This window comes from Amphibalanus amphitrite, unplaced genomic scaffold (genome assembly GCF_019059575.1).
Source record: "Amphibalanus amphitrite isolate SeventyFive unplaced genomic scaffold, NRLGWU_Aamphi_draft 001599F_arrow, whole genome shotgun sequence".
In the NCBI taxonomy this organism is placed as follows: domain Eukaryota; kingdom Metazoa; phylum Arthropoda; class Thecostraca; order Balanomorpha; family Balanidae; genus Amphibalanus; species Amphibalanus amphitrite.
Genome location: NW_024883092.1, coordinates 87,399 through 112,604, shown reverse-complemented (window position 1 = coordinate 112,604; position 25,206 = coordinate 87,399). Strand labels below are relative to the sequence as shown.

The 25,206-nt window shown below is 48.2% G+C and overlaps 1 protein-coding gene across 8 annotated transcripts; it reads right to left on the bottom strand.

The window, feature by feature from the left end:
• Positions 1 to 413: 413 nt before the first annotated feature.
• LOC122374080 (sorting nexin-6-like) lies at positions 414 to 25,020 on the bottom strand. Of its 8 annotated transcripts, none has more exons than XM_043352616.1 (12): positions 24,992 to 25,020; positions 23,654 to 23,776; positions 23,270 to 23,371; positions 22,288 to 22,398; positions 21,812 to 21,933; positions 21,400 to 21,523; positions 18,268 to 18,472; positions 17,374 to 17,489; positions 6,695 to 6,877; positions 5,393 to 5,456; positions 4,032 to 4,117; positions 414 to 2,707 (listed from the first exon to the last, which is right to left on the bottom strand). In XM_043352616.1, the coding sequence occupies exons 2-12, from the start codon at positions 23,708 to 23,710 to the stop codon at positions 2,654 to 2,656; spliced, it is 1,224 nt and encodes a 407-aa protein (XP_043208551.1). In that variant the 5' UTR covers positions 23,711 to 23,776; positions 24,992 to 25,020; the 3' UTR covers positions 414 to 2,653. The 8 variants fall into 8 exon arrangements, with proteins under 8 accessions (XP_043208551.1, XP_043208554.1, XP_043208553.1 ...); XM_043352619.1 differs by having other exon boundaries at positions 24,972 to 25,000; XM_043352618.1 differs by lacking the exon at positions 24,992 to 25,020 and adding an exon at positions 24,960 to 24,982.
• Between the last annotated feature and the right edge of the window lie 186 nt (positions 25,021 to 25,206).

The following is a 25,206-nucleotide window of genomic DNA, read 5'->3' as shown; positions in this document are numbered from 1 at the left end:
CATTATTCTATGCCACAGGTTTGTTGATAACCGTTGACAAATATTTGAGCATCATCGTCTTTCTGACTTTCGGTTGCCGGCCGGGGTAACTTTTTCAAACATTCTCCACCCGTGCATGGGGAGGCTCTAAGAGGGATGTGCACGGCTTCCGAACCAGAAGCAGCGGAAGCTGCGGTGAAGCGTGTGTGGTGTGGTCTGTTCGTGAATCAAACAACGCCAGATGGGGCCGCGGTATCGCGTGGGCCGGTCGCGATTGCACTGCGGTGGGGTCCGATGACACGTCAGTGGTCACCCGTGAGCGAGCGTCTGTTCGGGGTGTTCAGCTCTCCTGTCTCCACGGAGCGGGTTCGAGTGGGTTCGTTAGCGGGAAGACGCAAGGAACGACGGGAGTCGGAGGATATGAAACACACTGCTCACAGCTCGAGTTATATTCTCCGATATACAAGTCAGCTGTCGCACAGCAGTTATGATCATGCACAGCACGGCGCGGCGCAGTTACAAATGTGACGCACGCGACATATCTGGGACGATATCCTCCGTACGAGAAACAGTGTTTTCGAGCGGCCTTAGGCGCTAGCCCAATGGGATACAACTGACGATAGTGACAGCCTCTACGATCAAGGAACGACATATCGGCCAACCAAGAAAGTTTTGCCAGAGTATGCAGTGTTTATATCAAGATAACTGTAAAATAACTGTAATCTGGTAAGAATATGGTTATTTTTAACTTGATATTTGAAGGATGAAAACCCCGTATTGGCTGATATGTCGATACCACTGCGCCAAACTGTTCAGATTTACCGCGTTTCCACGCGACCACACAAAGCCTCCAATCCGCCGTGCGTTAGCCCCACACTGCCATACGCGCCCATTTAGAGTGTAGGACGTACGCGAAGAGCATAGCTCGGCTTCTGGGCAGTGGCCGACGATAGTCCAATATGTCGCCCAATAATGAGAAAACATAGAGTCGCCTGCGCGTTCAAACGCACTGCTTAACGCACCTGTGCAAATCTGGCAAGAAAGAGGCCCTTAGCGGGAGAGGTCATTTCGACAAGCTCTTGTGCACGGCAATTTCCATTGAGCACGTACAGAAGCTGTCAACAGCACACGCATAGCATTAGAAAGAGGATACAGTTCAACAATCAATAACAACATAAGGTAGTGAATAATTGAGCGATACAAAATAAACACACGATTTTGAGACGCATTGCATACAGAAGCATGTAAAGCAAATGACTATCTGCGCAGTACATAATTCAACTAACTCGGAACTTGCCACCAAGCATAGCGTGCGTAACCACCAGCCAGTATCAATAAATATATACGGATATCACATGCAGGATAGTTATCCAAACGCTAACATATATCCCATAAGCAGTCAACACACAGTTGACGCGCAAGCCTCACACACAGGAGTCGCGCATAGAGCTCTTACTGGACATTTGGCAATGCGTGGAACTCCAACCCATAAACGGAAAGCAGCCAACTAAACCAGCCACGAAAATCTTACGAGCTTCTTCGACATGCGTTTGGACACAGGAAGGAAGTAAATCATATGTAACGCCAACTGATTTTTCTGCTCTCGAAAACTGAGAACATCCTGACAGTCTTCAAGTTTGGCTGAATTAACCACAAACCCACTCCACCCGCCCACAAGAATAGCCTCCGCAGTACAGTCGGGTCATCCAGCGGCCACCACCGGAATGCAGCCGATTCCGCCACTCCCGGTGGGCATGACGTCACAGGAGCAAACTGGGCTCGGTCCCACACTCGGCAGACACCCCACCACAGCACGCGTTAGTCCAGTCACAAACCGAACGGGAAATACACCCAGAATCACGCTCTCCGCAGAAGAGACATGATTCGGCACATCAATCACTTCTCCAAACAAACGCAGATGGGCTTCTCGAATGTGGGTCCACCGCAGGGTTCCGTCCGTTCAGCTTCTTGCGATCGTGCGTAGCCACTACCTCTCCCGTGGTTTCAGCCGCATATGACGACCATCCGCTGTGTCAGCGGTGGACGCGCCTCGGCGAATTCCCCCACCCCGCTCGACGGTCTATTCCACGTTAGGGAGGGACGATCCACACATCACCGACCTGACTCAGCCCACAGAGCTCCCCCGTCCGCCCGGCTCACCACCACGGCCGGCCCCCGAGCGTAAGTCAGCGGCTGCTGTGCGTGGGAGAGCCTTCCACGGATCACCGCTCGGTAGGGAAGGCCGATCGAAATCACCAGCAGGGCGTAGCCACGAGTGCGTGTCATGGTTCAACGGAGACGTTAGAGAGTGATGTCATACACAGAGTGACGTCACCGGGAGTAGATCCATGCGTGTTCTCGGTGTGCGGTTTGTGCTGATGCAGTACTTCAGACAGAAAGAGGTCCAGTTGTGTGATACAATCGTCCACAAGTCGATGAGTTGGCGCAGAAATATCAAATAGCTCCTGTTTGCCACGCGCACTGGTACTCGATCCGGTAAATCCGGGCTCGTCAGCGATTTACAAGTCCTGGATTTCCAGCGATCGGTTCCACGTCAGTGTCTGAGGTCCCACGCAGTTCCTCTCACTGAGATACTGCGTCCAGGGCGGTGACCGGGCAGGGAGGTGTCTCTTGGCTGTGTAGGGCCACCCGGCGGTAGGGGCAAGCTCGAGGTCTATGTGGTCGCCTTGAGGGTGGCTATGCAGCCCCGCAGCGTCTCAACTTGTGCCTGGGGATATCCGGCGAGGTGAGATTCGTATTAGTTGGAGATGCCCTGACTGTGCTGATAACGGTAAAGGAGCGTACCTACATGTTTTGAGCAAGACTAGAAATTGCAAAGAATCGTAGTGTTCAAAAAGTCTCCGTGGAACTTTCATTTGTGGCGGACAATGAACATTGGCAGCTACAAGAAGAAAAGTTCGTCACAATTTGCATAAAAAATATGAGTTCAACAGTTGCACCAGTGATATGATTATTGCCTATGGAAACGTGTTGAGACAATTACTTCGTATACGATTGACGCATTTCAATGCGCTCCATTTTGTCACAACAAAAAATTGTTACACACCGAGACGCAAGCGGATTTCAGAGCAAAACGTCCATAAAAAAGCATTTGCGTAAGCCAAAGATAAAAAAGCCATCATTCTAACGAGGTTGGATGCGGGGTCCTGAAAACTGAAGTTGAAGTTGTTTCCTAACTGGATATTTCGGCCATAAGTCTGTGGTTGTAGGCACCTAATTTTGCTATTTTTGCTGCAAACGAAGTCGTTTCAGGTTTTCAACGAATAGCTGAGGGTAGGCGAAACAAATGGAACGCATTTAAATGTTCGTGGATCCATCGACCAAACCAATCCGCTTATTTTCCGAAGTCTGTAATTTATGTAGGTAATTAAGACAACCAATGTATGTGATATTTATACGGGTTGCTTCATCGGCCCGATCGGCCAAGCCCTTCTCAGAGTTTTCGCGTCGCCGCTTTGAAGCCTCAACAGATGGTTCTGTTGTGACACGATGGGATGGATGACACGAGAAATTATGTCTTGGCAGCATCACTAAGGGAGTCGCAAAATTAATCAATTACGGTTGAGACATATGGATGTCGTTACTTTACAGAATCACGTTTAACGTGACTTTCCTGAAGTCAATCTAGGAGAGACAGCACTGGGTTAGCCTGGGAGAAAAACAGCCCCATATAATATTTGCTCAACCCAAACTTTGTTTTTGAAGTTCACTGAGATTACCGGTTGCGATTTCAATACAAAGTTCAACGAACGATGAGCAACAAACAAATTAATAACGAAACACTACACTCAAGAAATTTTAGTGATTCATGCCGCTTTTTCAAAAGTTCCTGATTCTTTCACCAATGGATTCATGAAAAAAGATTGGCTTGTCACTGTTGCCGTTGAGTTACAATAACAAGCACTCATGTTTTTGTCAGCACGGAACTATGGAGAGCGGCGCAGAATTCCAAAGTTGTGTTTGCATACACTTTTACGCATAGATGACCGGTGATACTGCTCTAGTGATAGCGTTCCTTTATGTTGACTTACCTTTGCGTGCTTGATTTCCAGCTCCGAAAGTTCCACTAGGTGCTTCTTAAACGCCTTCACCCTCCGGACTTTGAAGCTTTTCAGCTCTGAAAGCAGACGCCTCCGTCAGTCGTGAAGGAGCTGTTGGCCAGCAAAGTGCGTAAATCAGCGACAACTCTGCGGAAACGGCTCCATCGCCAGCATCCATAACAGCTTTACGGCCGTGTACAAGAACATAAACCACTTCCGACATAATGTGATGACCATTCCGGTTAGCCTGCGAAATGGCGATAACACGCAATACCCACCATTTCACACAAAACACGGGTATCAATCATAAGACACGCCAGCCTGAGAACAATGTACAAAAGCCCTAGCTGTGCCCCCAACCCTGCACTACACCGCTCAGTGTTCGTTCACCCTGGGAAACATTGCTCAACATTCGCCAACAAACTTGACCGCTGCGGTGCCGGGTGCCTTTAAAACTTGCTGCAAACACGACTGCTCTGTGAAAAACAAATACTGCTAGGCAGGGCACGGTCGAGAACAAAGCCTCGCAAATAGCTCCATCGGGCCCGGCGGGAGGGGTCGCGGAGGTAAGTTTAGAGCGCCGCTAAGGGCGGACCAGTGTACCAATGAATCAAAGAGGGGCAGAGAGGGGGTGGGAGCGACTGACCACATAGAAACTGCGCGGTGGAAGACCCCGGAGCGTAATGTTGGCTCTCTGCAGGCCCGGGCACGGCCCGCCCGCCTCGTGTTTAAACATGTGTGTTAGCTTTTACAAGCACTCGTCTCTCACAAGCGTGCACGCCCAAAGACGCAATGTTGGCTCTCGGATGAAATACGCGCGTGCACTATCGGGCATTCTTCCTTCTCAGAGGTGGATGACCTACACGGCAGAGGGCTGAGCCTCCGTGCCGAAATATTTAGGTGTTCGTCAATTCGGGCACAGTTCTGTTTTGCCCCTCTCCAGGCCATTCCGCTTTAGGGCGGAGCTTCGGCATTGTCAGAGCGACCTAATCACTTCTCAGAGGCCTGTCAATGTCCGGTATCTGTCTCATTATCACACAGGAAACCCCGCCCCATTGTAAAATGAGTAAACACCCAGCCCAGTCTACCCAGCGCAACATAGTGATGACGGAAATTTTCCCGCACCGCACTGTAGTGGCGATTGTCCTTCCCTTAAAGTCCCTCTTCATCAACACAGTCTGAGTCCCACCGGTGGCTTCAGTCCCATCTACCGTCCCGAATCTACACTTTGCCCATCAAATATCAAGACAGCGATAACTTTGTTGACCTGTGATCGCATCCCGTCCCATCCTGGCATAGCCTCCTGTCACATCCACTTCCAACCACTGCCACTCTCCGTTCCCAAACCGTACCTTGTTTCGCCCTGGTGGAGATGTGCTCAAACTTCTCACACGCCTGCTGCTGGCCCATTTCAGCCTGCAAACCCAGACACAACACGTCAAAAGTTCGGTAATACAAGCCTCCGAGCAAGCTAGTACCATAAATCATCATAGCAAACGCTCACAATGAATATGTAACACGTGAAAAGTCGCTTACACTTATCCGTCAAACCAAGAAATACAAAGTAACAATCTAAATGCCATTGAAGGTGAAAAGGCTTTGAGCTTGCTGTGCGTTTCGGGAGGCCAACCGAATAACAATTTTCGCAAGAAGGCAGATTAAAATTTGCAAGCACTGACCGCCTGAAGCAGTACATAACCTGCTGCTAGGAGGAATAGTGATCTTGTGGTGCTTGGAGGGAGGGCATAGAACTATGTGGTGCCATGGATACACAGACAGATACAGAACGGGTGGCGACTGGGGTCAGGGAGGAGACAGTGGTCTCTCTGCCAGAGCAAATGCCGGGGGCGCCAGTTGCTGACAGGCTGCAGTGTTGAGGGCCCGGCCGGTCCCGGGGAAAACAATCTGACGAGCCGCCGCAGTCCGGGGGCGGCCTCTGTATGCACAGGTGACCGCCCGGCCGCCGGGCGCTGCCAAATGCCGCCAACGTCATCCCACAGCCACGCCGAGGCCATAGCGAAGAAACACGCCACTGTTTGGCATGGATCGGCCCCAGGTATTTCGTTCAACAATAACACAGCCAATGATTATGCTACGATTCGGACTAACATTCCAGCCTAATTCGGTTTCATCAGAACAATAATTCTCTCAAATGGACAGTTCAAATCACATTGTGACCGAGTTAAGTAAATATAATTCGTTATTCAACTTACGTCCACCACCTCCACAGCCTTGGCAAGCGACGGAAAACAGCCGGCAGCGTTAGCGAAAGAAGCGGCAACAAGACGTGATCATTGTAGTAAAGCAATAACGACGCATTTTATACACGGCACGAGGGACACACAGAAAACACCTGGCCTAAAACAAACGCCTTCATATCTATGTCAGCAGTTGCTCATCAATTCTATACCGACAGTTAGTGTTAAAAGCAAAGTTTGGCCCTCAATAACCCTAAAAGCTTTGCAAAAGCGAACTTAAGCATTTACGGACTAAGCGAAGTTACACAAGCCCCCTCTATAATAGCAAGCAGCTCCCACACGCCCCATGACACTCGACCTCCTCCCCATAGAAGCATCATACACATCCCAAGCCCTCTCCACGCCCCATGCATCACCCCAATACACCTTATCGCCCCTGTTCTATCAAAAACTCACCACCGGCACATCCTTGTTCTTGGCGCGCGCTTTCTCCAGCGCTTTGTTCGCCTGCTCGTAGTCGGCGAGGCAGCGCAGACGGCGGAACAGCAGGCTCTTGACGGCCGTGGCGTCGCGCTGGTAGTAACGCAGCAGGTCGGAGAGCTTCAGGTCCTCGTCAGAGGCCACACGGTTCTCGTTTTTCTGTGGAGAGTGAGGGGGAACATGGGTCAAACGTGGAGGCTAACTCATTACTCATGCACTCTCAGTTTGTTTGTTTGTTTTGTTGGGTTAGGCCCTTTCGGTCGACAAGACCATTGCAGAGCCGGAAGGATGATAGGAATTAGGGGGAGACATTGGTCTGGGCAGGCACCCTAGTGAGTCGCCGGGGCTGAGCCCGTCCGAAGACAGGCCACCCAGCCCCAAGGCACTCACTGCACCCGGCTACGGGGTGCGCTCCCTCGGGAGCAGCGGTGCCGCTCCAAGGGAGCAGCCCGCATGAGATAAAGTTGCCTGTCCAGCCCGGAAGGGGGTTGCGGTGTGGAGGAGAAGGATTTCAGTATCCTGAGGATAGAAGCACGGATAGGTGATGCACTCTCATGGGGCAAATGGGAGATAAGCTATAAGTGACTGGTTCAGTTAGTAAGAAATTGATGGGCTTTTCGATATAATGGAGAGAAGAAATGGACTTTCTCAGATGGCGCTAGACAAGATATCTTGGCTCGCTCCGCGTCGCTTTGGCAATCAAAGTATGAGGGAGAAAATTTGGGGTCGATTGGTGTTCGTCCCGTGTTAATCGGACGTCTAGAAGCTTAGATATTCACGAAAAACTTGTTGAACTTGTCAAAGTACCTGCCAGCTTGCTGTATCACCTGCTACTTGGTAATGTACTGAAAACTTGCTAATATACTGAAAACCAAAGTATTTGGTATTTACTTGCCTAAGTACCGCAAAGAACTTGTTCCTTTCCGACGTTTAAATCCGACGTTTTTAGACGACCAAGGTTGCGAATATGTTTGGTCTCAGTTCGTTTTGATTTGTTTCCAATAAATTATTTGCAATTTGAGTTATGCTTAATTCCAATTCGTAATTCGTTTCACCTACGACGTTTAAATCAGACGTTTTTAGACGACCAATGTTGCGAATATGTTTGGTCTCAGTTCGTTTTGATTTGTTTCCAATTAATTATTTGCAATTTGAGTTATGCTTAATTCCAATTCCTATTTCATTTCACCTACCTATCATTTCTTACGTGCTTTATGCGTCCTACCTCTTTAGCAATTACACATACGTTGAAAGAGCCGGTGGGTGGTTATAATGCAATACCCTGCACGGTGAACAGCTTGCGAGTTTTGCAGCGGTGCGATTGCTGGGGCTTATCGCTGACTGAAAAGGGTAAATACAGTAAATACAGATGGCTGTGTTGGATCCCTTTGCTTTTGCCCAACATTCAGCGTTGGAATTGTGGCTTTACCGTCCCTCTTATTAAAGTTATCTAACTTTTTGTAGCTTCGTCAGGTTAGACACGACGCGCGCGGCGGTATCCATCTGGCGGCCGCTGGCGGAACTACCGCGCACGGCCCGCTTGCCGCACGGGCCTGGCGGCCGCCAGTGGAACTACTGCGCAGGTGGCAGCACCTGCCCGTGGAGAAGCGGCTGGCAATCGGCCGCCCCACTCCCCACCCCGCCCCCACCCAGCTGGCCGCCAGACCGTGGGAACGACTCGGCTCGGCACTGCCGCACGCGCATTCAGCGGCGGCTTGTCGATTTTTCGAGTGTCGGCTGCCGATCTCCCGAGAGCCGGCCACCTGTCAGCCGCCGCTCGGCTCTGTGTTAAGCATATGGGGTATCTCACTTTTCCGAGATCTACGTCAAACTACGTATTTAAAACTACATATTCTACAGCCGAATCTTCAAACTGAGGGTACCTCACTCACAATCGCACGTGAATTCAGCCGCATTCCTGGTCAACGTCTAATGCTGAAGGGATATGTGTGTACGCAGATATCTCGCAGGCCCTAAGAGGAAAAGCTCGCTGCAAAAACTGAGCACTTCAAATAACCCGCAAACCCACGCAAATAGAATAGTTATACAAGATATCTTGGCTCGCTCCGCGTCGCTTTGGCCATAAAAAGATTCGGGAGAAAATTTGGGATCGAATGGTGTTTTTCCGGTGACGATCGGACGTCTAGAAGCTTCGATATTGGCGAAAAACTTGCTGAAGTTGCAAAAGTACTTGGTACTTGCTTGGTACTTGCCAAAGTACTCGGTACTTGCCAAAGTACTTGGTACTTGCTTGGTATTTCCATAAGTACTTGGTACTTGCTTGGTACTTGTAAAAGTACTTGGTACTTGCTTGGTACTTGCGAAAGTACTTGGTACTTGCACTCGCCCCCCCCGTTCCCCCGACTCTACTCCCACACCTACCCCTCGGGATAATTCCGGGTTCGTCGGGTAGGAAAACTTGCCACTCTACTCCCCCCCCCCCCCACAGAGCCATTTGGTATCGATCGGTGTTTATCCCGTGTCAATCGGTCGTCAATAAGCCGAGATATGCACGGCGAATTATTTCAATCGGCGTCGATCAGAATCTTCAGAACGGAGGGACCCACACTCATTTCTGGCCGTATCTCACTTTTCCGAGATGTACGTCAAACTACGTATTTAAAACTACATATTCTACAGCCGAATCTTCCAACTGGGGGTACCTCAGACCGTGGGAACGACTCGGCTCAGCACTGCCGCACGCGCATTCAGCGGCGGCTTGTCGATTTTTCGAGTGTCGGCTGCCGATCTCCCGAGAGCCGGCCACCTGTCAGCCGCCGCTCGGCTCTGTGTTAAGCATATGGGGACGGCGAATTTCTCCCGGAGGGAAGCACCTCGCTCACAAAAGCACGTGAATCAGCCGCATTCCTTGTTATCGTCTAATGCTGAAGAGATATGTGTGTACGCAGCTATCTCGCAAGCCCTAACAGGAAAAGCTCGCTGCAAAAACTGAGCGTTTCAAAAAACCCGAAATCCTACTCAAATGGATATTTAAACAAGATATCTTGGCTCGCTCCGCGTCGCTTTGGCCATAAAAAGATTCGGGAGAAAATTTGGGATCGAATGGTGTTTTTCCGGTGACGATCGGACGTCTAGAAACTTCGATATTGGCGAAAAACTTGCTGAACTTGCAAAAGTACTTGGTACTTGCTTGGTACTTGCCAAAGTACTCGGTACTTGCCAAAGTACTTGGTACTTGCTTGGTATTTGCATAAGTACTCGGTATTTGCCAAAGTACTTGGTACTTGCTTGGTATTTCCATAAGTACTTGGTACGTACTTGTAAAAGTACTTGGTACTTGCTTGGTACTTGCGAAAGTACTTGGTACTTGCACTCGCCCCCCCCCCCCCCGTTCCCCCGACTCTACTCCCACACCTACCCCCTCGGGATAATTCCGGGTTCGTCGGGTAGGAAAACTTGCCACTCTACTCCCCCCCCCCCCACAGAGCCATTTGGTATCGATCGGTGTTTATCCCGTGTCAATCGGTCGTCAATAAGCCGAGATATGCACGGCGAATTATTTCAATCGGCGTCGATCAGAATCTTCAGAACGGAGGGACCCACACTCATTTCTGGCCGTATCTCACTTTTCCGAGATGTACGTCAAACTACGTATTTAAAACTACGTATTCTACAGCCAAATCTTCAAACTGGGGGTACCTCAGACCGTGGGAACGACTCGGCTCAGCACTGCCGCACGCGCATTCAGCGGCGGCTTGTCGATTTTTCGAGTGTCGGCTGCCGATCTCCCGAGAGCCGGCCACCTGTCAGCCGCCGCTCGGCTCTGTGTTAAGCATATGGGGACGGCGAATTTCTCCCGCAGGGAAGCACCTCGCTCACAAAAGCACGTGAATCAGCCGCATTCCTGTGTGGCGCGCAATGCTGAAGAGATATGTGTGTACGCAGCTATCTCGCAGGCCCTAAGAGAAAAAGCTCGCTGCAAAAACTGAGCGTTTCAAAAAACCCGAAATCCTACTCAAATGAATATTTAAACAAGATATCTTGGCTCGCTCCGCGTCGCTTTGACCATAAAAAGATTCGGGAGAAAATTTGGGATCGAATGGTGTTTTTCCGGTGACGATCGGACGTCTAGAAGCTTCGATATTGGCGAAAAACTTGCTGAACTTGCAAAAGTACTTGGTACTTGCCAAAGTACTCGGTACTTGCCAAAGTACTTGGTACTTGCTTGGTATTTGCATAAGTACTCGGTATTTGCCAAAGTACTTGGTACTTGCTTGGTATTTGCATAAGTACTTGGTACTTGCTTGGTACTTGTAAAAGTACTTGGTACTTGCGAAAGTACTTGGTACTTGCTTGGTACTTGTACTCGCCCCCCCCCCCTTGTTCCCCCGACTCTACTCCCACCCCTACACCCTCGGGATAATTCCGGGTTCGTCGGGTAGAAAAACTTGCCACTCTATCCCCCCCCCCCAGAGCCATTTGGTATCGATCGGTGTTTGTCCCGTGTCAATCGGTCGTCAATAAGCCGAGATATGCACGGCGACTTATTTCAATCGGCGCCGATCATAATCTTCAGGACGGAGGTACATACCCACACTCATTTCTGGCCGTATCTCACTTTTCCGAGATCTACGTCAAACTACGTATTTAAAACTACAATTCTACAGCCGAATCTTCCAACTGGGGGTACCTCACTCACAATCGCACGTGATTCAGCCGCATTCCTGTGAGGCGCGCAATGTTGAAGAGATATGTGTGCACGCAGATATCTCGCAAGCCCTAAGAGAAAAAGCTCGCTGCAAAAACTGAGCGTTTCAAAAAACCCGAAATCCTACTCAAATGAATAATTAAACAAGATATCTTGGCTCGCTCCGCGTCGCTTTGGCCATAAAAAGATTCGGGAGAAAATTTGGGATCGAATGGTGTTTTTCCGGTGACGATCGGACGTCTAGAAGCTTCGATATTGGCGAAAAACTTGCTGAACTTGCAAAAGTACTTGGTACTTGCTTGGTACTTGCCAAAGTACTCGGTACTTGCCAAAGTACTTGGTACTTGCTTGGTATTTGCATAAGTACTCGGTATTTGCCAAAGTACTTGGTACTTGCTTGGTATTTCCATAAGTACTTGGTACTTGCTTGGTACTTGTAAAAGTACTTGGTACTTGCTTGGTACTTGCGAAAGTACTTGGTACTTGCACTCGACCCCCCCCCCCCCGTTCCCCCGACTCTACTCCCACACCTACCCCCTCGGGATAATTCCGGGTTCGTCGGGTAGGAAAACTTGCCACTCTACTCCCCCCCCCCCCCCACAGAGCCATTTGGTATCGATCGGTGTTGATCCCGTGTCAATCGGTCGTCAATAAGCCGAGATATGCACGGCGAATTATTTCAATCGGCGTCGATCAGAATCTTCAGAACGGAGGGACCCACACTCATTTCTGGCCGTATCTCACTTTTCCGAGATGTACGTCAAACTACGTATTTAAAACTACATATTCTACAGCCGAATCTTCCAACTGGGGGTACCTCAGACCGTGGGAACGACTCGGCTCAGCACTGCCGCACGCGCATTCAGCGGCGGCTTGTCGATTTTTCGAGTGTCGGCTGCCGATCTCCCGAGAGCCGGCCACCTGTCAGCCGCCGCTCGGCTCTGTGTTAAGCATATGGGGACGGCGAATTTCTCCCGGAGGGAAGCACCTCGCTCACAAAAGCACGTGAATCAGCCGCATTCCTTGTTATCGTCTAATGCTGAAGAGATATGTGTGTACGCAGCTATCTCGCAAGCCCTAAGAGAAAAAGCTCGCTGCAAAAACTCAGCGTTTCAAAAAACCCGAAATCCTACTCAAATGGATAATTAAACAAGATATCTTGGCTCGCTCCGCGTCGCTTTGGCCATAAAAAGATTCGGGAGAAAATTTGGGATCGAATGGTGTTTTTCCGGTGACGATCGGACGTCTAGAAGCTTCGATATTGGCGAAAAACTTGCTGAAGTTGCAAAAGTACTTGGTACTTGCTTGGTACTTGCCAAAGTACTCGGTACTTGCCAAAGTACTTGGTACTTGCTTGGTATTTCCATAAGTACTTGGTACTTGCTTGGTACTTGTAAAAGTACTTGGTACTTGCTTGGTACTTGCGAAAGTACTTGGTACTTGCACTCGCCCCCCCCGTTCCCCCGACTCTACTCCCACACCTACCCCTCGGGATAATTCCGGGTTCGTCGGGTAGGAAAACTTGCCACTCTACTCCCCCCCCCCCCCACAGAGCCATTTGGTATCGATCGGTGTTTATCCCGTGTCAATCGGTCGTCAATAAGCCGAGATATGCACGGCGAATTATTTCAATCGGCGTCGATCAGAATCTTCAGAACGGAGGGACCCACACTCATTTCTGGCCGTATCTCACTTTTCCGAGATGTACGTCAAACTACGTATTTAAAACTACATATTCTACAGCCGAATCTTCCAACTGGGGGTACCTCAGACCGTGGGAACGACTCGGCTCAGCACTGCCGCACGCGCATTCAGCGGCGGCTTGTCGATTTTTCGAGTGTCGGCTGCCGATCTCCCGAGAGCCGGCCACCTGTCAGCCGCCGCTCGGCTCTGTGTTAAGCATATGGGGACGGCGAATTTCTCCCGGAGGGAAGCACCTCGCTCACAAAAGCACGTGAATCAGCCGCATTCCTTGTTATCGTCTAATGCTGAAGAGATATGTGTGTACGCAGCTATCTCGCAAGCCCTAACAGGAAAAGCTCGCTGCAAAAACTGAGCGTTTCAAAAAACCCGAAATCCTACTCAAATGGATATTTAAACAAGATATCTTGGCTCGCTCCGCGTCGCTTTGGCCATAAAAAGATTCGGGAGAAAATTTGGGATCGAATGGTGTTGTTCCGGTGACGATCGGACGTCTAGAAGCTTCGATATTGGCGAAAAACTTGCTGAAGTTGCAAAAGTACTTGGTACTTGCTTGGTACTTGCCAAAGTACTCGGTACTTGCCAAAGTACTTGGTACTTGCTTGGTATTTCCATAAGTACTTGGTACTTGCTTGGTACTTGTAAAAGTACTTGGTACTTGCTTGGTACTTGCGAAAGTACTTGGTACTTGCACTCGCCCCCCCCGTTCCCCCGACTCTACTCCCACACCTACCCCTCGGGATAATTCCGGGTTCGTCGGGTAGGAAAACTTGCCACTCTACTCCCCCCCCCCCCCCACAGAGCCATTTGGTATCGATCGGTGTTTATCCCGTGTCAATCGGTCGTCAATAAGCCGAGATATGCACGGCGAATTATTTCAATCGGCGTCGATCAGAATCTTCAGAACGGAGGGACCCACACTCATTTCTGGCCGTATCTCACTTTTCCGAGATGTACGTCAAACTACGTATTTAAAACTACATATTCTACAGCCGAATCTTCCAACTGGGGGTACCTCAGACCGTGGGAACGACTCGGCTCAGCACTGCCGCACGCGCATTCAGCGGCGGCTTGTCGATTTTTCGAGTGTCGGCTGCCGATCTCCCGAGAGCCGGCCACCTGTCAGCCGCCGCTCGGCTCTGTGTTAAGCATATGGGGACGGCGAATTTCTCCCGGAGGGAAGCACCTCGCTCACAAAAGCACGTGAATCAGCCGCATTCCTTGTTATCGTCTAATGCTGAAGAGATATGTGTGTACGCAGCTATCTCGCAAGCCCTAAGAGAAAAAGCTCGCTGCAAAAACTCAGCGTTTCAAAAAACCCGAAATCCTACTCAAATGGATAATTAAACAAGATATCTTGGCTCGCTCCGCGTCGCTTTGGCCATAAAAAGATTCGGGAGAAAATTTGGGATCGAATGGTGTTTTTCCGGTGACGATCGGACGTCTAGAAGCTTCGATATTGGCGAAAAACTTGCTGAAGTTGCAAAAGTACTTGGTACTTGCTTGGTACTTGCCAAAGTACTCGGTACTTGCCAAAGTACTTGGTACTTGCTTGGTATTTCCATAAGTACTTGGTACTTGCTTGGTACTTGTAAAAGTACTTGGTACTTGCTTGGTACTTGCGAAAGTACTTGGTACTTGCACTCGCCCCCCCCGTTCCCCCGACTCTACTCCCACACCTACCCCTCGGGATAATTCCGGGTTCGTCGGGTAGGAAAACTTGCCACTCTACTCCCCCCCCCCCCCCCCACAGAGCCATTTGGTATCGATCGGTGTTTATCCCGTGTCAATCGGTCGTCAATAAGCCGAGATATGCACGGCGAATTATTTCAATCGGCGTCGATCAGAATCTTCAGAACGGAGGGACCCACACTCATTTCTGGCCGTATCTCACTTTTCCGAGATGTACGTCAAACTACGTATTTAAAACTACATATTCTACAGCCGAATCTTCCAACTGGGGGTACCTCAGACCGTGGGAACGACTCGGCTCAGCACTGCCGCACGCGCATTCAGCGGCGGCTTGTCGATTTTTCGAGTGTCGGCTGCCGATCTCCCGAGAGCCGGCCACCTGTCAGCCGCCGCTCGGCTCTGTGTTAAGCATATGGGGACGGCGAATTTCTCCCGGAGGGAAGCACCTCGCTCACAAAAGCACGTGAATCAGCCGCATTCCTGTGAGGCGCGCAATGTTGAAGAGATATGTGTGCACGCAGCTATCTCGCAAGCCCTAAGAGAAAAAGCTCGCTGCAAAAACTCAGCGTTTCAAAAAACCCGAAATCCTACTCAAATGAATAACTAAACAAGATATCTTGGCTCGCTCCGCGTCGCTTTGGCCATATAAAGATTCGGGAGAAAATTTGGGATCGAATGGTGTTTTTCCGGTGACGATCGGACGTCTAGAAGCTTCGATATTGGCGAAAAACTTGCTGAACTTGCAAAAGTACTTGGTACTTGCTTGGTACTTGCCAAAGTACTCGGTACTTGCCAAAGTACTTGGTACTTGCTTGGTATTTGCATAAGTACTCGGTATTTGCCAAAGTACTTGGTACTTGCTTGGTATTTCCATAAGTACTTGGTACTTGCTTGGTACTGCGAAAGTACTTGGTACTTGCACTCGCCCCCCGTTCCCCCGACTCTACTCCCACACCTACCCCCTCGGGATAATTCCGGGTTCGTCGGGTAGGAAAACTTGCCACTCTACTCCCCCCCCCCCCCCCACACACACACACAGAGCCATTTGGTATCGATCGGTGTTTATCCCGTGTCAATCGGTCGTCAATAAGCCGAGATATGCACGGCGAATTATTTCAATCGGCGTCGATCAGAATCTTCAGAACGGAGGGACCCACACTCATTTCTGGCCGTATCTCACTTTTCCGAGATTTACGTCAAACTACGTATTTAAAACTACATATTCTACAGCCGAATCTTCAAACTGGGGGTACCTCAGACCGTGGGAACGACTCGGCTCAGCACTGCCGCACGCGCATTCAGCGGCGGCTTGTCGATTTTTCGAGTGTCGGCTGCCGATCTCCCGAGAGCCGGCCACCTGTCAGCCGCCGCTCGGCTCTGTGTTAAGCATATGGGGACGGCGAATTTCTCCCGGAGGGAAGCACCTCGCTCACAAAAGCACGTGAATCAGCCGCATTCCTGTGAGGCGCGCAATGTTGAAGAGATATGTGTGCACGCAGCTATCTCGCAAGCCCTAAGAGAAAAAGCTCGCTGCAAAAACTCAACGTTTCAAAAAACCCGCAATCCTACTCAAATGAATAACTAAACAAGATATCTTGGCTCGCTCCGCGTCGCTTTGGCCATAAAAAGATTCGGGAGAAAATTTGGGATCGAATGGTGTTTTCCCGGTGACGATCGGACGTCTAGAAGCTTCGATATTGGCGAAAAACTTGCTGAACTTGCAAAAGTACTTGGTACTTGCTTGGTACTTGCCAAAGTATCGGTACTTGCCAAAGTACTTGGTACTTGTTTGGTATTTTCATAAGCACTCGGTATTTGCCAAAGTACTTGGTACTTGCTTGGTATTTGCATAAGTACTTGGTACTTGATTGGTACTTGTAAAAGTACTTTGTACTTGCTTGGTACTTGCGAAAGTGCTTGGTACTCGCAAATGTACTTGGTACTGCACTTTTGTATGTTTCGACTACCTGGTCTGTTTTGTATGTTTTGAACGTTGTATGTTACGACTTCCATGTATGCTTTGATAAGTGTACGCTGCGGTCTTGTATGCGCTAGACTGCGGTTGTACCGCTAGGTGGCAGCAGCCACCGGTCCGGCCGCCCCAACTGCGGTCCAGGTGGCAGCAGCTGCCGGCAGACTCGGCAGTTTTTCCCGTCGTCGGGCGGTCGGCGGCGAATCTCCGCAACGGAGGGACCGCCACCGAGTTTGTCACGTGAATCAGCCGCATTCCTGTGAGGCGCGCAATGTTGAAGAGTTATGTGTGCACGCAGCTATCTCGCAAGCCCTAAGAGAAAAAGCTCGCTGCAAAAACTCAGCGTTTCAAAAAACCCGAAATCCTACTCAAATGAATAACTAAATGAAGGATAGATCACCAGAGGTCAGGAAAGTCGCTCGACCGGCTACATTATATCCAAATTACAAACATTCCTGTAAAATTACCGTGGAATCAGTAACACCAAATAGAAGAAAAAAATATCAAACCCTACCTTGTTTGTTCGTTTATTGGAACTGCAGGGCGCGCCGACTTCGAAGGTCATTTTGCACACATGCCTAATTTTTCCCAACTTAACGCGCTCCATGCCCGCCAACTCACGCGGACTTTTTCGAAGATGTCAGAGACGACGTGCAGGAAACGGTCGAGCTCGCTGCACTCGAAGGTGCCCAGCTGCGTCAGGCCGCCAGACACCTTGATGTAGCTATCGGCCACGTCTGAAATCATGGACGCAAGGTTCAGTCAGGTCGCTGGATGACGATGCATAGCGCTATAGATATTCATCGGATTACGGTTTTATGTTTAATGCAGGGGATGCATTTTAAAGGGGGATATTCGGCGGGTCACTCGCGGTGCAGACAAAACGCCTAGCATTTCATGAGTTATTGACAAAGATATTCCGCAGGGTTCATGAATGAAATAAGCTGATGTAGCCCTTGATGAACCAATGAAATCCTGTCCCGTAGCTCAGTTGGTAGAGCACCGGACTCCCGGTAGTGAGAGCCCGGGTTCGAGACGCTCCGGCGCACGATATTTGAGACTCCTGACGGGGATGGTCTGCGGTTGGTGGGAGCAGCCGCAGCCAGTTGAAGTCAGTTGAGTGGGACAGACCGTATCCGGCTTTGAAGGGCACGCTAAACTTTGGCATCTAAATTCTCCCGTTACCAGGAATTGCGCGATCGGACGGTAGGGGTCGGGGTCTGCGCAACAAGCTCTGCTTAGCGTGGACTCCGGCTCTGTCAATCCGTCCATTCAAAACATTCGAGCTAAATTTACTTTTTTTTAAATGTAGAAATGAACGAAATTAAGGAGCATAGAACCAATGAATAAACTGACCGCTGACGAGCTCGACGAAATCAAACACCCCATATTTAGCATGTAAAACGATCTATGCATACTGGAAACACACTAAATGATATCAAACGAGAATCGGCCAGCAGGACAGGCTGAGAAGAGGCAGCGGGTAGCCGCCGTGACGGCCGACCGAACACTCACTCTTCCTGGCACGAGTCATACGGTCGGCGCGCTGGGTCGCCTCCTTGATGTGCTCGTGGAAGACGATGACGTAGCTCTTCTCGTGGTCAAAGAACTCATCGACGTCGCGCTGAGTGGCCTGCAGCAGCAGCTCGTCCGTGGTCTTGCTGAAGGACTTCATCAGACCCTCCAGACGCTCCTTGCGGTTACGGCCGCGCACCGACAACTAAACGAACACAGATGGAAGGAGATGTCAGAAGGACGTCGTAGACAGCTTATCATTTTATACGCTACGGCAATTCGAGAGCATATCACACAGTGTTCTAAAATTGGATATTGGTTGGGTGTGCCGATGAAGAAAAAAAAATCCTAGGATGAGAAAAAAGAAGGAAAATAACTGCAGTATTTTTGTAAAATGGTGTAATGCCAATTTTTATGCTAACTGATACACCAGGATTTCATGTCAGGATCTTGACAGGGTGTGGAACAAAAGGATGTGGGTGCATCAACTGTCAAGTGACAAGTGAACTGGCTGTTGGGAATACATGGAACTCTTTTCAGAGATGAAGTAAAGTCGGTCATTCATATTTTAGGGATGAAAATATTTTCCCTATTAGGTAAGATTTGCCATCAAAAAGGCTGAAAAATGAAACACTGTATCACAATCACTTATTTACATTATCCATGACCAAGACTTGTATCAGTATCTAACGTATTCAACCATAGGTATACGAGATGAAGCCGGAGTGCACCCGGCGGGTGCACTCCGGCGGGTGCACTCCGGCGGGTGCACTCGGCAAATAGCACCCGGCGGCGCTAGCATTCACATCATGCTGTTGTTTATTATGGCTACCAGCCGGACGGAAGCTTCGCAGAAAACTTCTGCCATATCATATATCGCTAATCGGCGAGCTGATTAAGAGGGCGTATGTTTACATCTGTGCCTGTGCTCGCGAGCCATATTTAGTATTTACTCCAACTACTATATATAACGGGCACCATGTGAGTAATGGAATCTCATGAATTCTATAAAAATCCAGGTGGAATAAATCCTTCCTTGCCTTATCATATTTCTTGCAATTGTAAATAAATCACTGCAAGGCGAAACTTTGAAAGCACTTAACATCTGGGGCATTCCACGATAGATCGACCAAAGCCGTACACCCTCATATTTTATTTTTTTGCTTAAAATTGGTCTAATGGGTTGTGATGGGCGGGGAAGCCAGCTGTGCCAAGGATTTTTTTCTTCGAACAACGGTTTCCGAGATATAGCCTCAGGCAATTCCTGGAGGTCACGCTGCAACCCTATGTTTGGCGGCTTATAACTCAGAAACTATTGGTTTTCTATGGTAAAAACTTTATATGGTTCAACTCGCAATCAACCAACAAACGTTTTGGCTATCTCGGATTTTCGATTTTTGAAAATTTTGATCACGTGACATCTTGACCTTTTTTTCGAAGAGTGATCTTGATATTTTCCCAACTGAAAGTCACAATTATGTCTGATGACGATTAAAGCCTTATCAATTGTCATTCATATGCGAAAATAAAAAAGTGGCTTTCGCCCTGCGTTGACCTCAGGTCAGGTCATTTTTATGACCTGTCCATTATTACGAGCGGGAGCGACGCGAGATCTCGAGAATAAGGCAAGATAGCGACAAGCGGTAAACGGTACAGGATTCACACGGATAAGGTCTACAATTTTTACGGAGGTCATTTTCAGGTCAGGTTAAAGATGACGTCACAGGGGTAAAAAGGAAGTCAAAATAGTTTTGGCTGTACCTTTTGATCTAATAAAGAAAGAGACGTGAAACAGGCATCATTGTGTTTGCTTTCGCCTAGCGCCAGTTCATTTTGAATTTCAATACCGATGACCTAAGATCAGGTCAATTTCTTGACCACCCCATTATAAGTCAATTGGGAAAAAAATCAGCTCCCTTGTTTTTACACTAAAACGCGTCGGAATTGCCTAATATACCATGAGTGACTTCATATACGACTAACTTTGACTACCTTGAGACCTTTTTTGCTCTTGGTCAATTGTGACGTTGCTCTTGGGTCATGTGACGTCATTAAAAGTCACCAAATGTTTTTTTGCTAATAACTCCTTACAGGTTTGAGATACAGCCGTGCGGATAAGCTCATTGTGTTCAGCTCGTCAAGGCCCATCGAATGATATATATGGTGACCTTAAGGTCACGTGACCTAAGGTCAACTTTTGACCTTGACATTTCGAGGTCAACATACACATGTTTCGATGCGGATCGACGAGAGGATCACGATGGTGCTATTAATTTGTTCCTAGCTGGGATACTTTGAAAGTTATTCGAGAAAAACTTCATATATATGTAGTGCCGCCATTTAGACTTTCTTTTTACCCCTATGACGTCATCTTTGACCCGACCTGAAAATGACCTGAGTAAAAATTGTAGACCTTATCCATGTGTACTTTGTGCCGTTTACCACTTGTCGCTATCTTGCTTTGTTCTCGAGATCTCGCTGTCGCTCCCGCTCGTAATAATGGGAAGGTCATAAAAATGACCTGACCTGAGGTCAACGCAGGCCGAAAGCCACTTTTTTATTATCGCATATGAATGACAATTGATAAGGCTTTAATCGTCATCAGACAAAATTGCGACTTTCAGTTGGGATAATATCAAGGTCACTCTTCGAAAAAAAGGTCAAGACTCAAGATGTCACGTGATCAAAATTTTCAAAAATCGAAAATCCGAGATAGCCAAAACGTTTGTTGGTTGATTGCAAGTTGAACCATATAAAGTTTTCACCATAGAAAACCAATAGTTTCTGAGTTATAAGCCGCCAAACATAGGGTTGCAGTGTGACCTCCAGGAACTGCCCGAGGCTATATCTCGGAAACCGTTGTTCGAAGAAAAAAATCCTTGCCACAGCTGGGTTCCCCGCCCATCACAACCCATTAGACCAATTTTAAGCAAAAAATAAAATATGAGGGTGTAAATTTTATTTATTTTTGGTCGATCTATCGTCGAATGCCCCATCTGCTATAAAACAGGTGCGTGAAAAAATAAATATCCAGAATGTTCGCACCAAGGACGAATATTATAAGTAGGAACAACTGCATGCCATACCAGAAAGTGAGTTGAGTGTTGAAGGCTAGACGGTTCGAGAACTTACATCTTGGTCATACTCCAAGAAGACCTTGAAGTTGTGCTCATCCCTGAACACGTTGTGGTTCGCCAGCCGCGTCAAAAACGTCTCGTGCATGGCCACGGTCTTCTTGAAGGTAGCCAGGTACTCCCTGTTGGTTACATCATTACATGCTGAATTGGTGACAGGATCACATTAAAACATGGAGAAGTTCGAATCGTTAAATACATTCAAATTTTATTTCAAATTCAACTCCAGCCAGACCAGCAAATGTACGAATCAAATACAACAGATTGTGACTTATCTTGATTAACTAATAACTTTCTTGGCCTAAGTCATGGCTGTAGTGTGTATGAAAAATAACCCCCACCACCCTCACAGCCTCAGCCCTCTCGTTATCACACGCGCTTTTCTTCTGCATAAAGTCCACCCGACTCACTGTTCCAATTCCTGCTTCATCTTGTTGAACTCCTCCTTGGTCATGTTACCCTCGCCCTCGCCCAGTTTCTGCAGCTTCTCTCGGGAGGCGTCAAAGTCGGGACGGGGCGGCGCCGGGGGGATCTGGGCGCACGAGACGGGGCGAGTGTCAGCCGGCGAGCAGCGGCGGTGAGCAGAGTGTGTGTAAGAGGCGCGTGAGAGAACGAATACGAAGGAACGCCGTGACACGGCAAGGGGAATTAAAGCGGTTGCTCCAGCTATACCTCTGCGCTACAGTGTTAAAACATACAACTTAACATAAATAACGGTGACAAAGAGCAATTGGGTGAATGATTCAGCTCTCATGGAATTATGGAATATGGAATCAGCTGGGTATCACGCCAATCATTTGTAACCAGCAGCTATGCCGAGTCACGGGATCGTATATTACATATCTTTTAGACCTATGTATATGGGGCCGAGGACCGTTATACTCACGATGAAGCCCGAGTAGCGTTCGTTTTCCTCGAGGCTGTGGTGAAGCCATATGAACTCCTCATGTAGCCGCACTACAGAGAACTCCGGCTTGGCAAAACACGGCAGTGTCGTCTGAAAACGTATGACTCGTCACATCACAAGCGACTGTTTAATGTGGAGCTGTGGCACGCTGACCAGTACCTACCTAAGAAAATCCGTTGAAACAATGCATTTAATTAGTTACGCGATTTGAGGGCATTGCTCAGTGTCCCAAAATTTGTAGATGTGGGTGGGAAGCGACATCCAAATGGAAATCATTTCCACTCTCACCTCCAGTTTTCCAGCCCAATTTTCCACTCCCAATTCCACCGAGAAGGAGCAAATTGTAGATAGATTAATGTTTTTGATCATTTTCCCGCTCTTTTTGGGCCTTACCTGACCGACAATTTTTCACTCTCGTCCTTTTTTTGGTCAGCAATTTTCCCCTCTGACACCCAAGCAAAAATAAAATTTTGGGACACTGGCATTGCTGATGTCAAATTATATCCAAAATACATCCAGGCTCTGGTGGACCGGGAGAAAGAGAGGAGAAGCCAGAACTTAAGTCTTAAAAGTGAACGTTATGGCTTGCCCAGATAAGCAGTGATAAGAAGGGCCCACTGACCAAACGCTCAAACCGTAAGCCATTTCCATCGGAACCAAACCTTATCGCCGGCGATGAACTGACAATGACAATGAGCATTTGTCCTTTGAGAAATCCAACATTTTTCCTACAGCACAGCACCACACCACTGATGGGGACAACCGGCTGCGAAGCCCGATTTCTCATACCTATAAGTTACAATTCGAGAAACTCGTTCCCCGCAGAACAACAGCGGCCTCTAATCACCTCAGCGACCAGATTACAAGCCTTCCCTCACACGCACATACCACTCCAGTTCACAGTTCGACCTCCCATCGACAGTGCGGGGTGAAGTTCCAGCGCCTTCTGACTCTGACTCACCCTCGTGTGGACGGTGAACTTGACCTTGTCACGCTCGCTCAGGGCGTCAGAGATGTCGACCACCAGATCGGCGTCATTCAGGTCCACCGTCTCAGACCGAGTCTGCCACAGCAACGACACCAGTGTGTCAGTCAAAAGACGCAAATAAATAGCATGGAACGGGCAACAAGGGTGCTGATAGCAATTCATCTCAGAAATAAAGCCTATGTCAGTCTAGAAAATTACTGAGTTGTTTTAGACCTAAGCTTCAATGCAACTGTAACAATGATACAAGGTGTTGCCATCGCCCATCAGTATCATACCTCAATTCCATACAGAACTTTAATTACCCATACCATACATATTCCAACAGTTAAAAAATGTCATAAGAAGTTATAACTCTACCTTCAAAGGAACTTCCTTCATGCTGTCAGTCTCCTCATTCACAGTGTCTTCAAGCATTTTGGATGGATTAATTGCAACCACCAGAAGACCAAGAAGTGAAATCAGAAATAACTTTTAAAGTGCCTGGAACATATTCAGAGGTCAGACAATCAACAAAGTATTTTCAGTAGCTTGTGGTGTCATTAGTGGCTGAGACAACCATTTTGTAATGCAACTTGGTGGCAGGAAGTTAGGAGAATCATGTGGAAAATCACTTCAAGAACTTTGCTTCACTTACTCAAATTCCTATGTTATAAGCTGAAATAATTCCACCAAATCTACCATCTGGGTTGGGTCACATTTCCCATCTGTGATCCAATTAACTACAATGAAAACGCTAAGTTATGTCGGCCTATCCAACCACCATCTGAGCTTCACCTATCCCAATGCTCTTTCAACTAGCTTGAGCCAAGCTTGAGCTCAGTTGAAAGAGCATTGAACTCCTGGTGGTGAGAGCTTGGGCTCGGGTTGATCCGATGCTTAGCGTGTGAAACTTGGGGATTGTGAGCAGTTAGTGCCTAGTGAGCACAGCAAAAGCCACTTGAAGTCAGCTGAATAGGAAAGGCTTCATCTGGCTTTGAAGGGCACAGTTGACATTTAACATTGAACTGCATAATTTGTTGGACTCTAAGCCTGCTTTTGTGGAGATTTTCTGGCTGTTTGAATAGCTGGCACAGATTTTGAGATTGAGCCAGTGCACCTCATTGACCTGCAACTTGCAAGCCATACTTTGCAGTATGGGGGACTCAGAGTCAGGACGGGTGGGTTCACACGGTTGGGTTATTACATCATAGACACTGGTTAGTGATTTATGTTTTGAATGTAGAGTATGGTGACTGGTGAGTGAAGTTTTGGTTAGCCCAGGGCCCTGTTCGCTCGCCGTTTTTATATCAGCGTGCTGTCGGTTTTCCCCATATAAGGAAGCTATTGCTGGCGCGGCTTGGCCTCTCACTGGTCTAACGAATAGACCACTTGAATTCGACCAATGAGGAGCCAAGAAGCAGCAGCATGGTCGCAGCCTGCTGATAAATAAACGGGGTGCGAACAGAGCTGGTTAGGTCTTGTCATCTTGGGCCAAAATTTCTTAAATGATCCATTTGAGCCACACTTTATTCATGCATCGGTGCGCCAGCCAAACTTCTACGCACAGAGTTTGGGCACGGAGTTACACCAGACACTTCGGTGCAATCTGCCTGATAATATCACTGACAATGCTTATTTTCAGTCCAGGAAATGCTGGTAAAGCATCAAATCAACCAACACCGACAGCATCACACACACAAACGACACAAAACACACCAAGGCCCTAAAACACATAACACACAAACACATTACGCACAGACACAGGGCCAGTGCAAGGTTCGCATATTGAGATATCAGGATATTACACAAACAGGCTCTGGTTAAAAAAGAATTGACGACTTTTTACCTATTTTGGAATTTATTAGCAACATTCATTTTTAAATATCATATAAATTAATTGTTTATATTATTTTTGTTATTTTTCACATTAA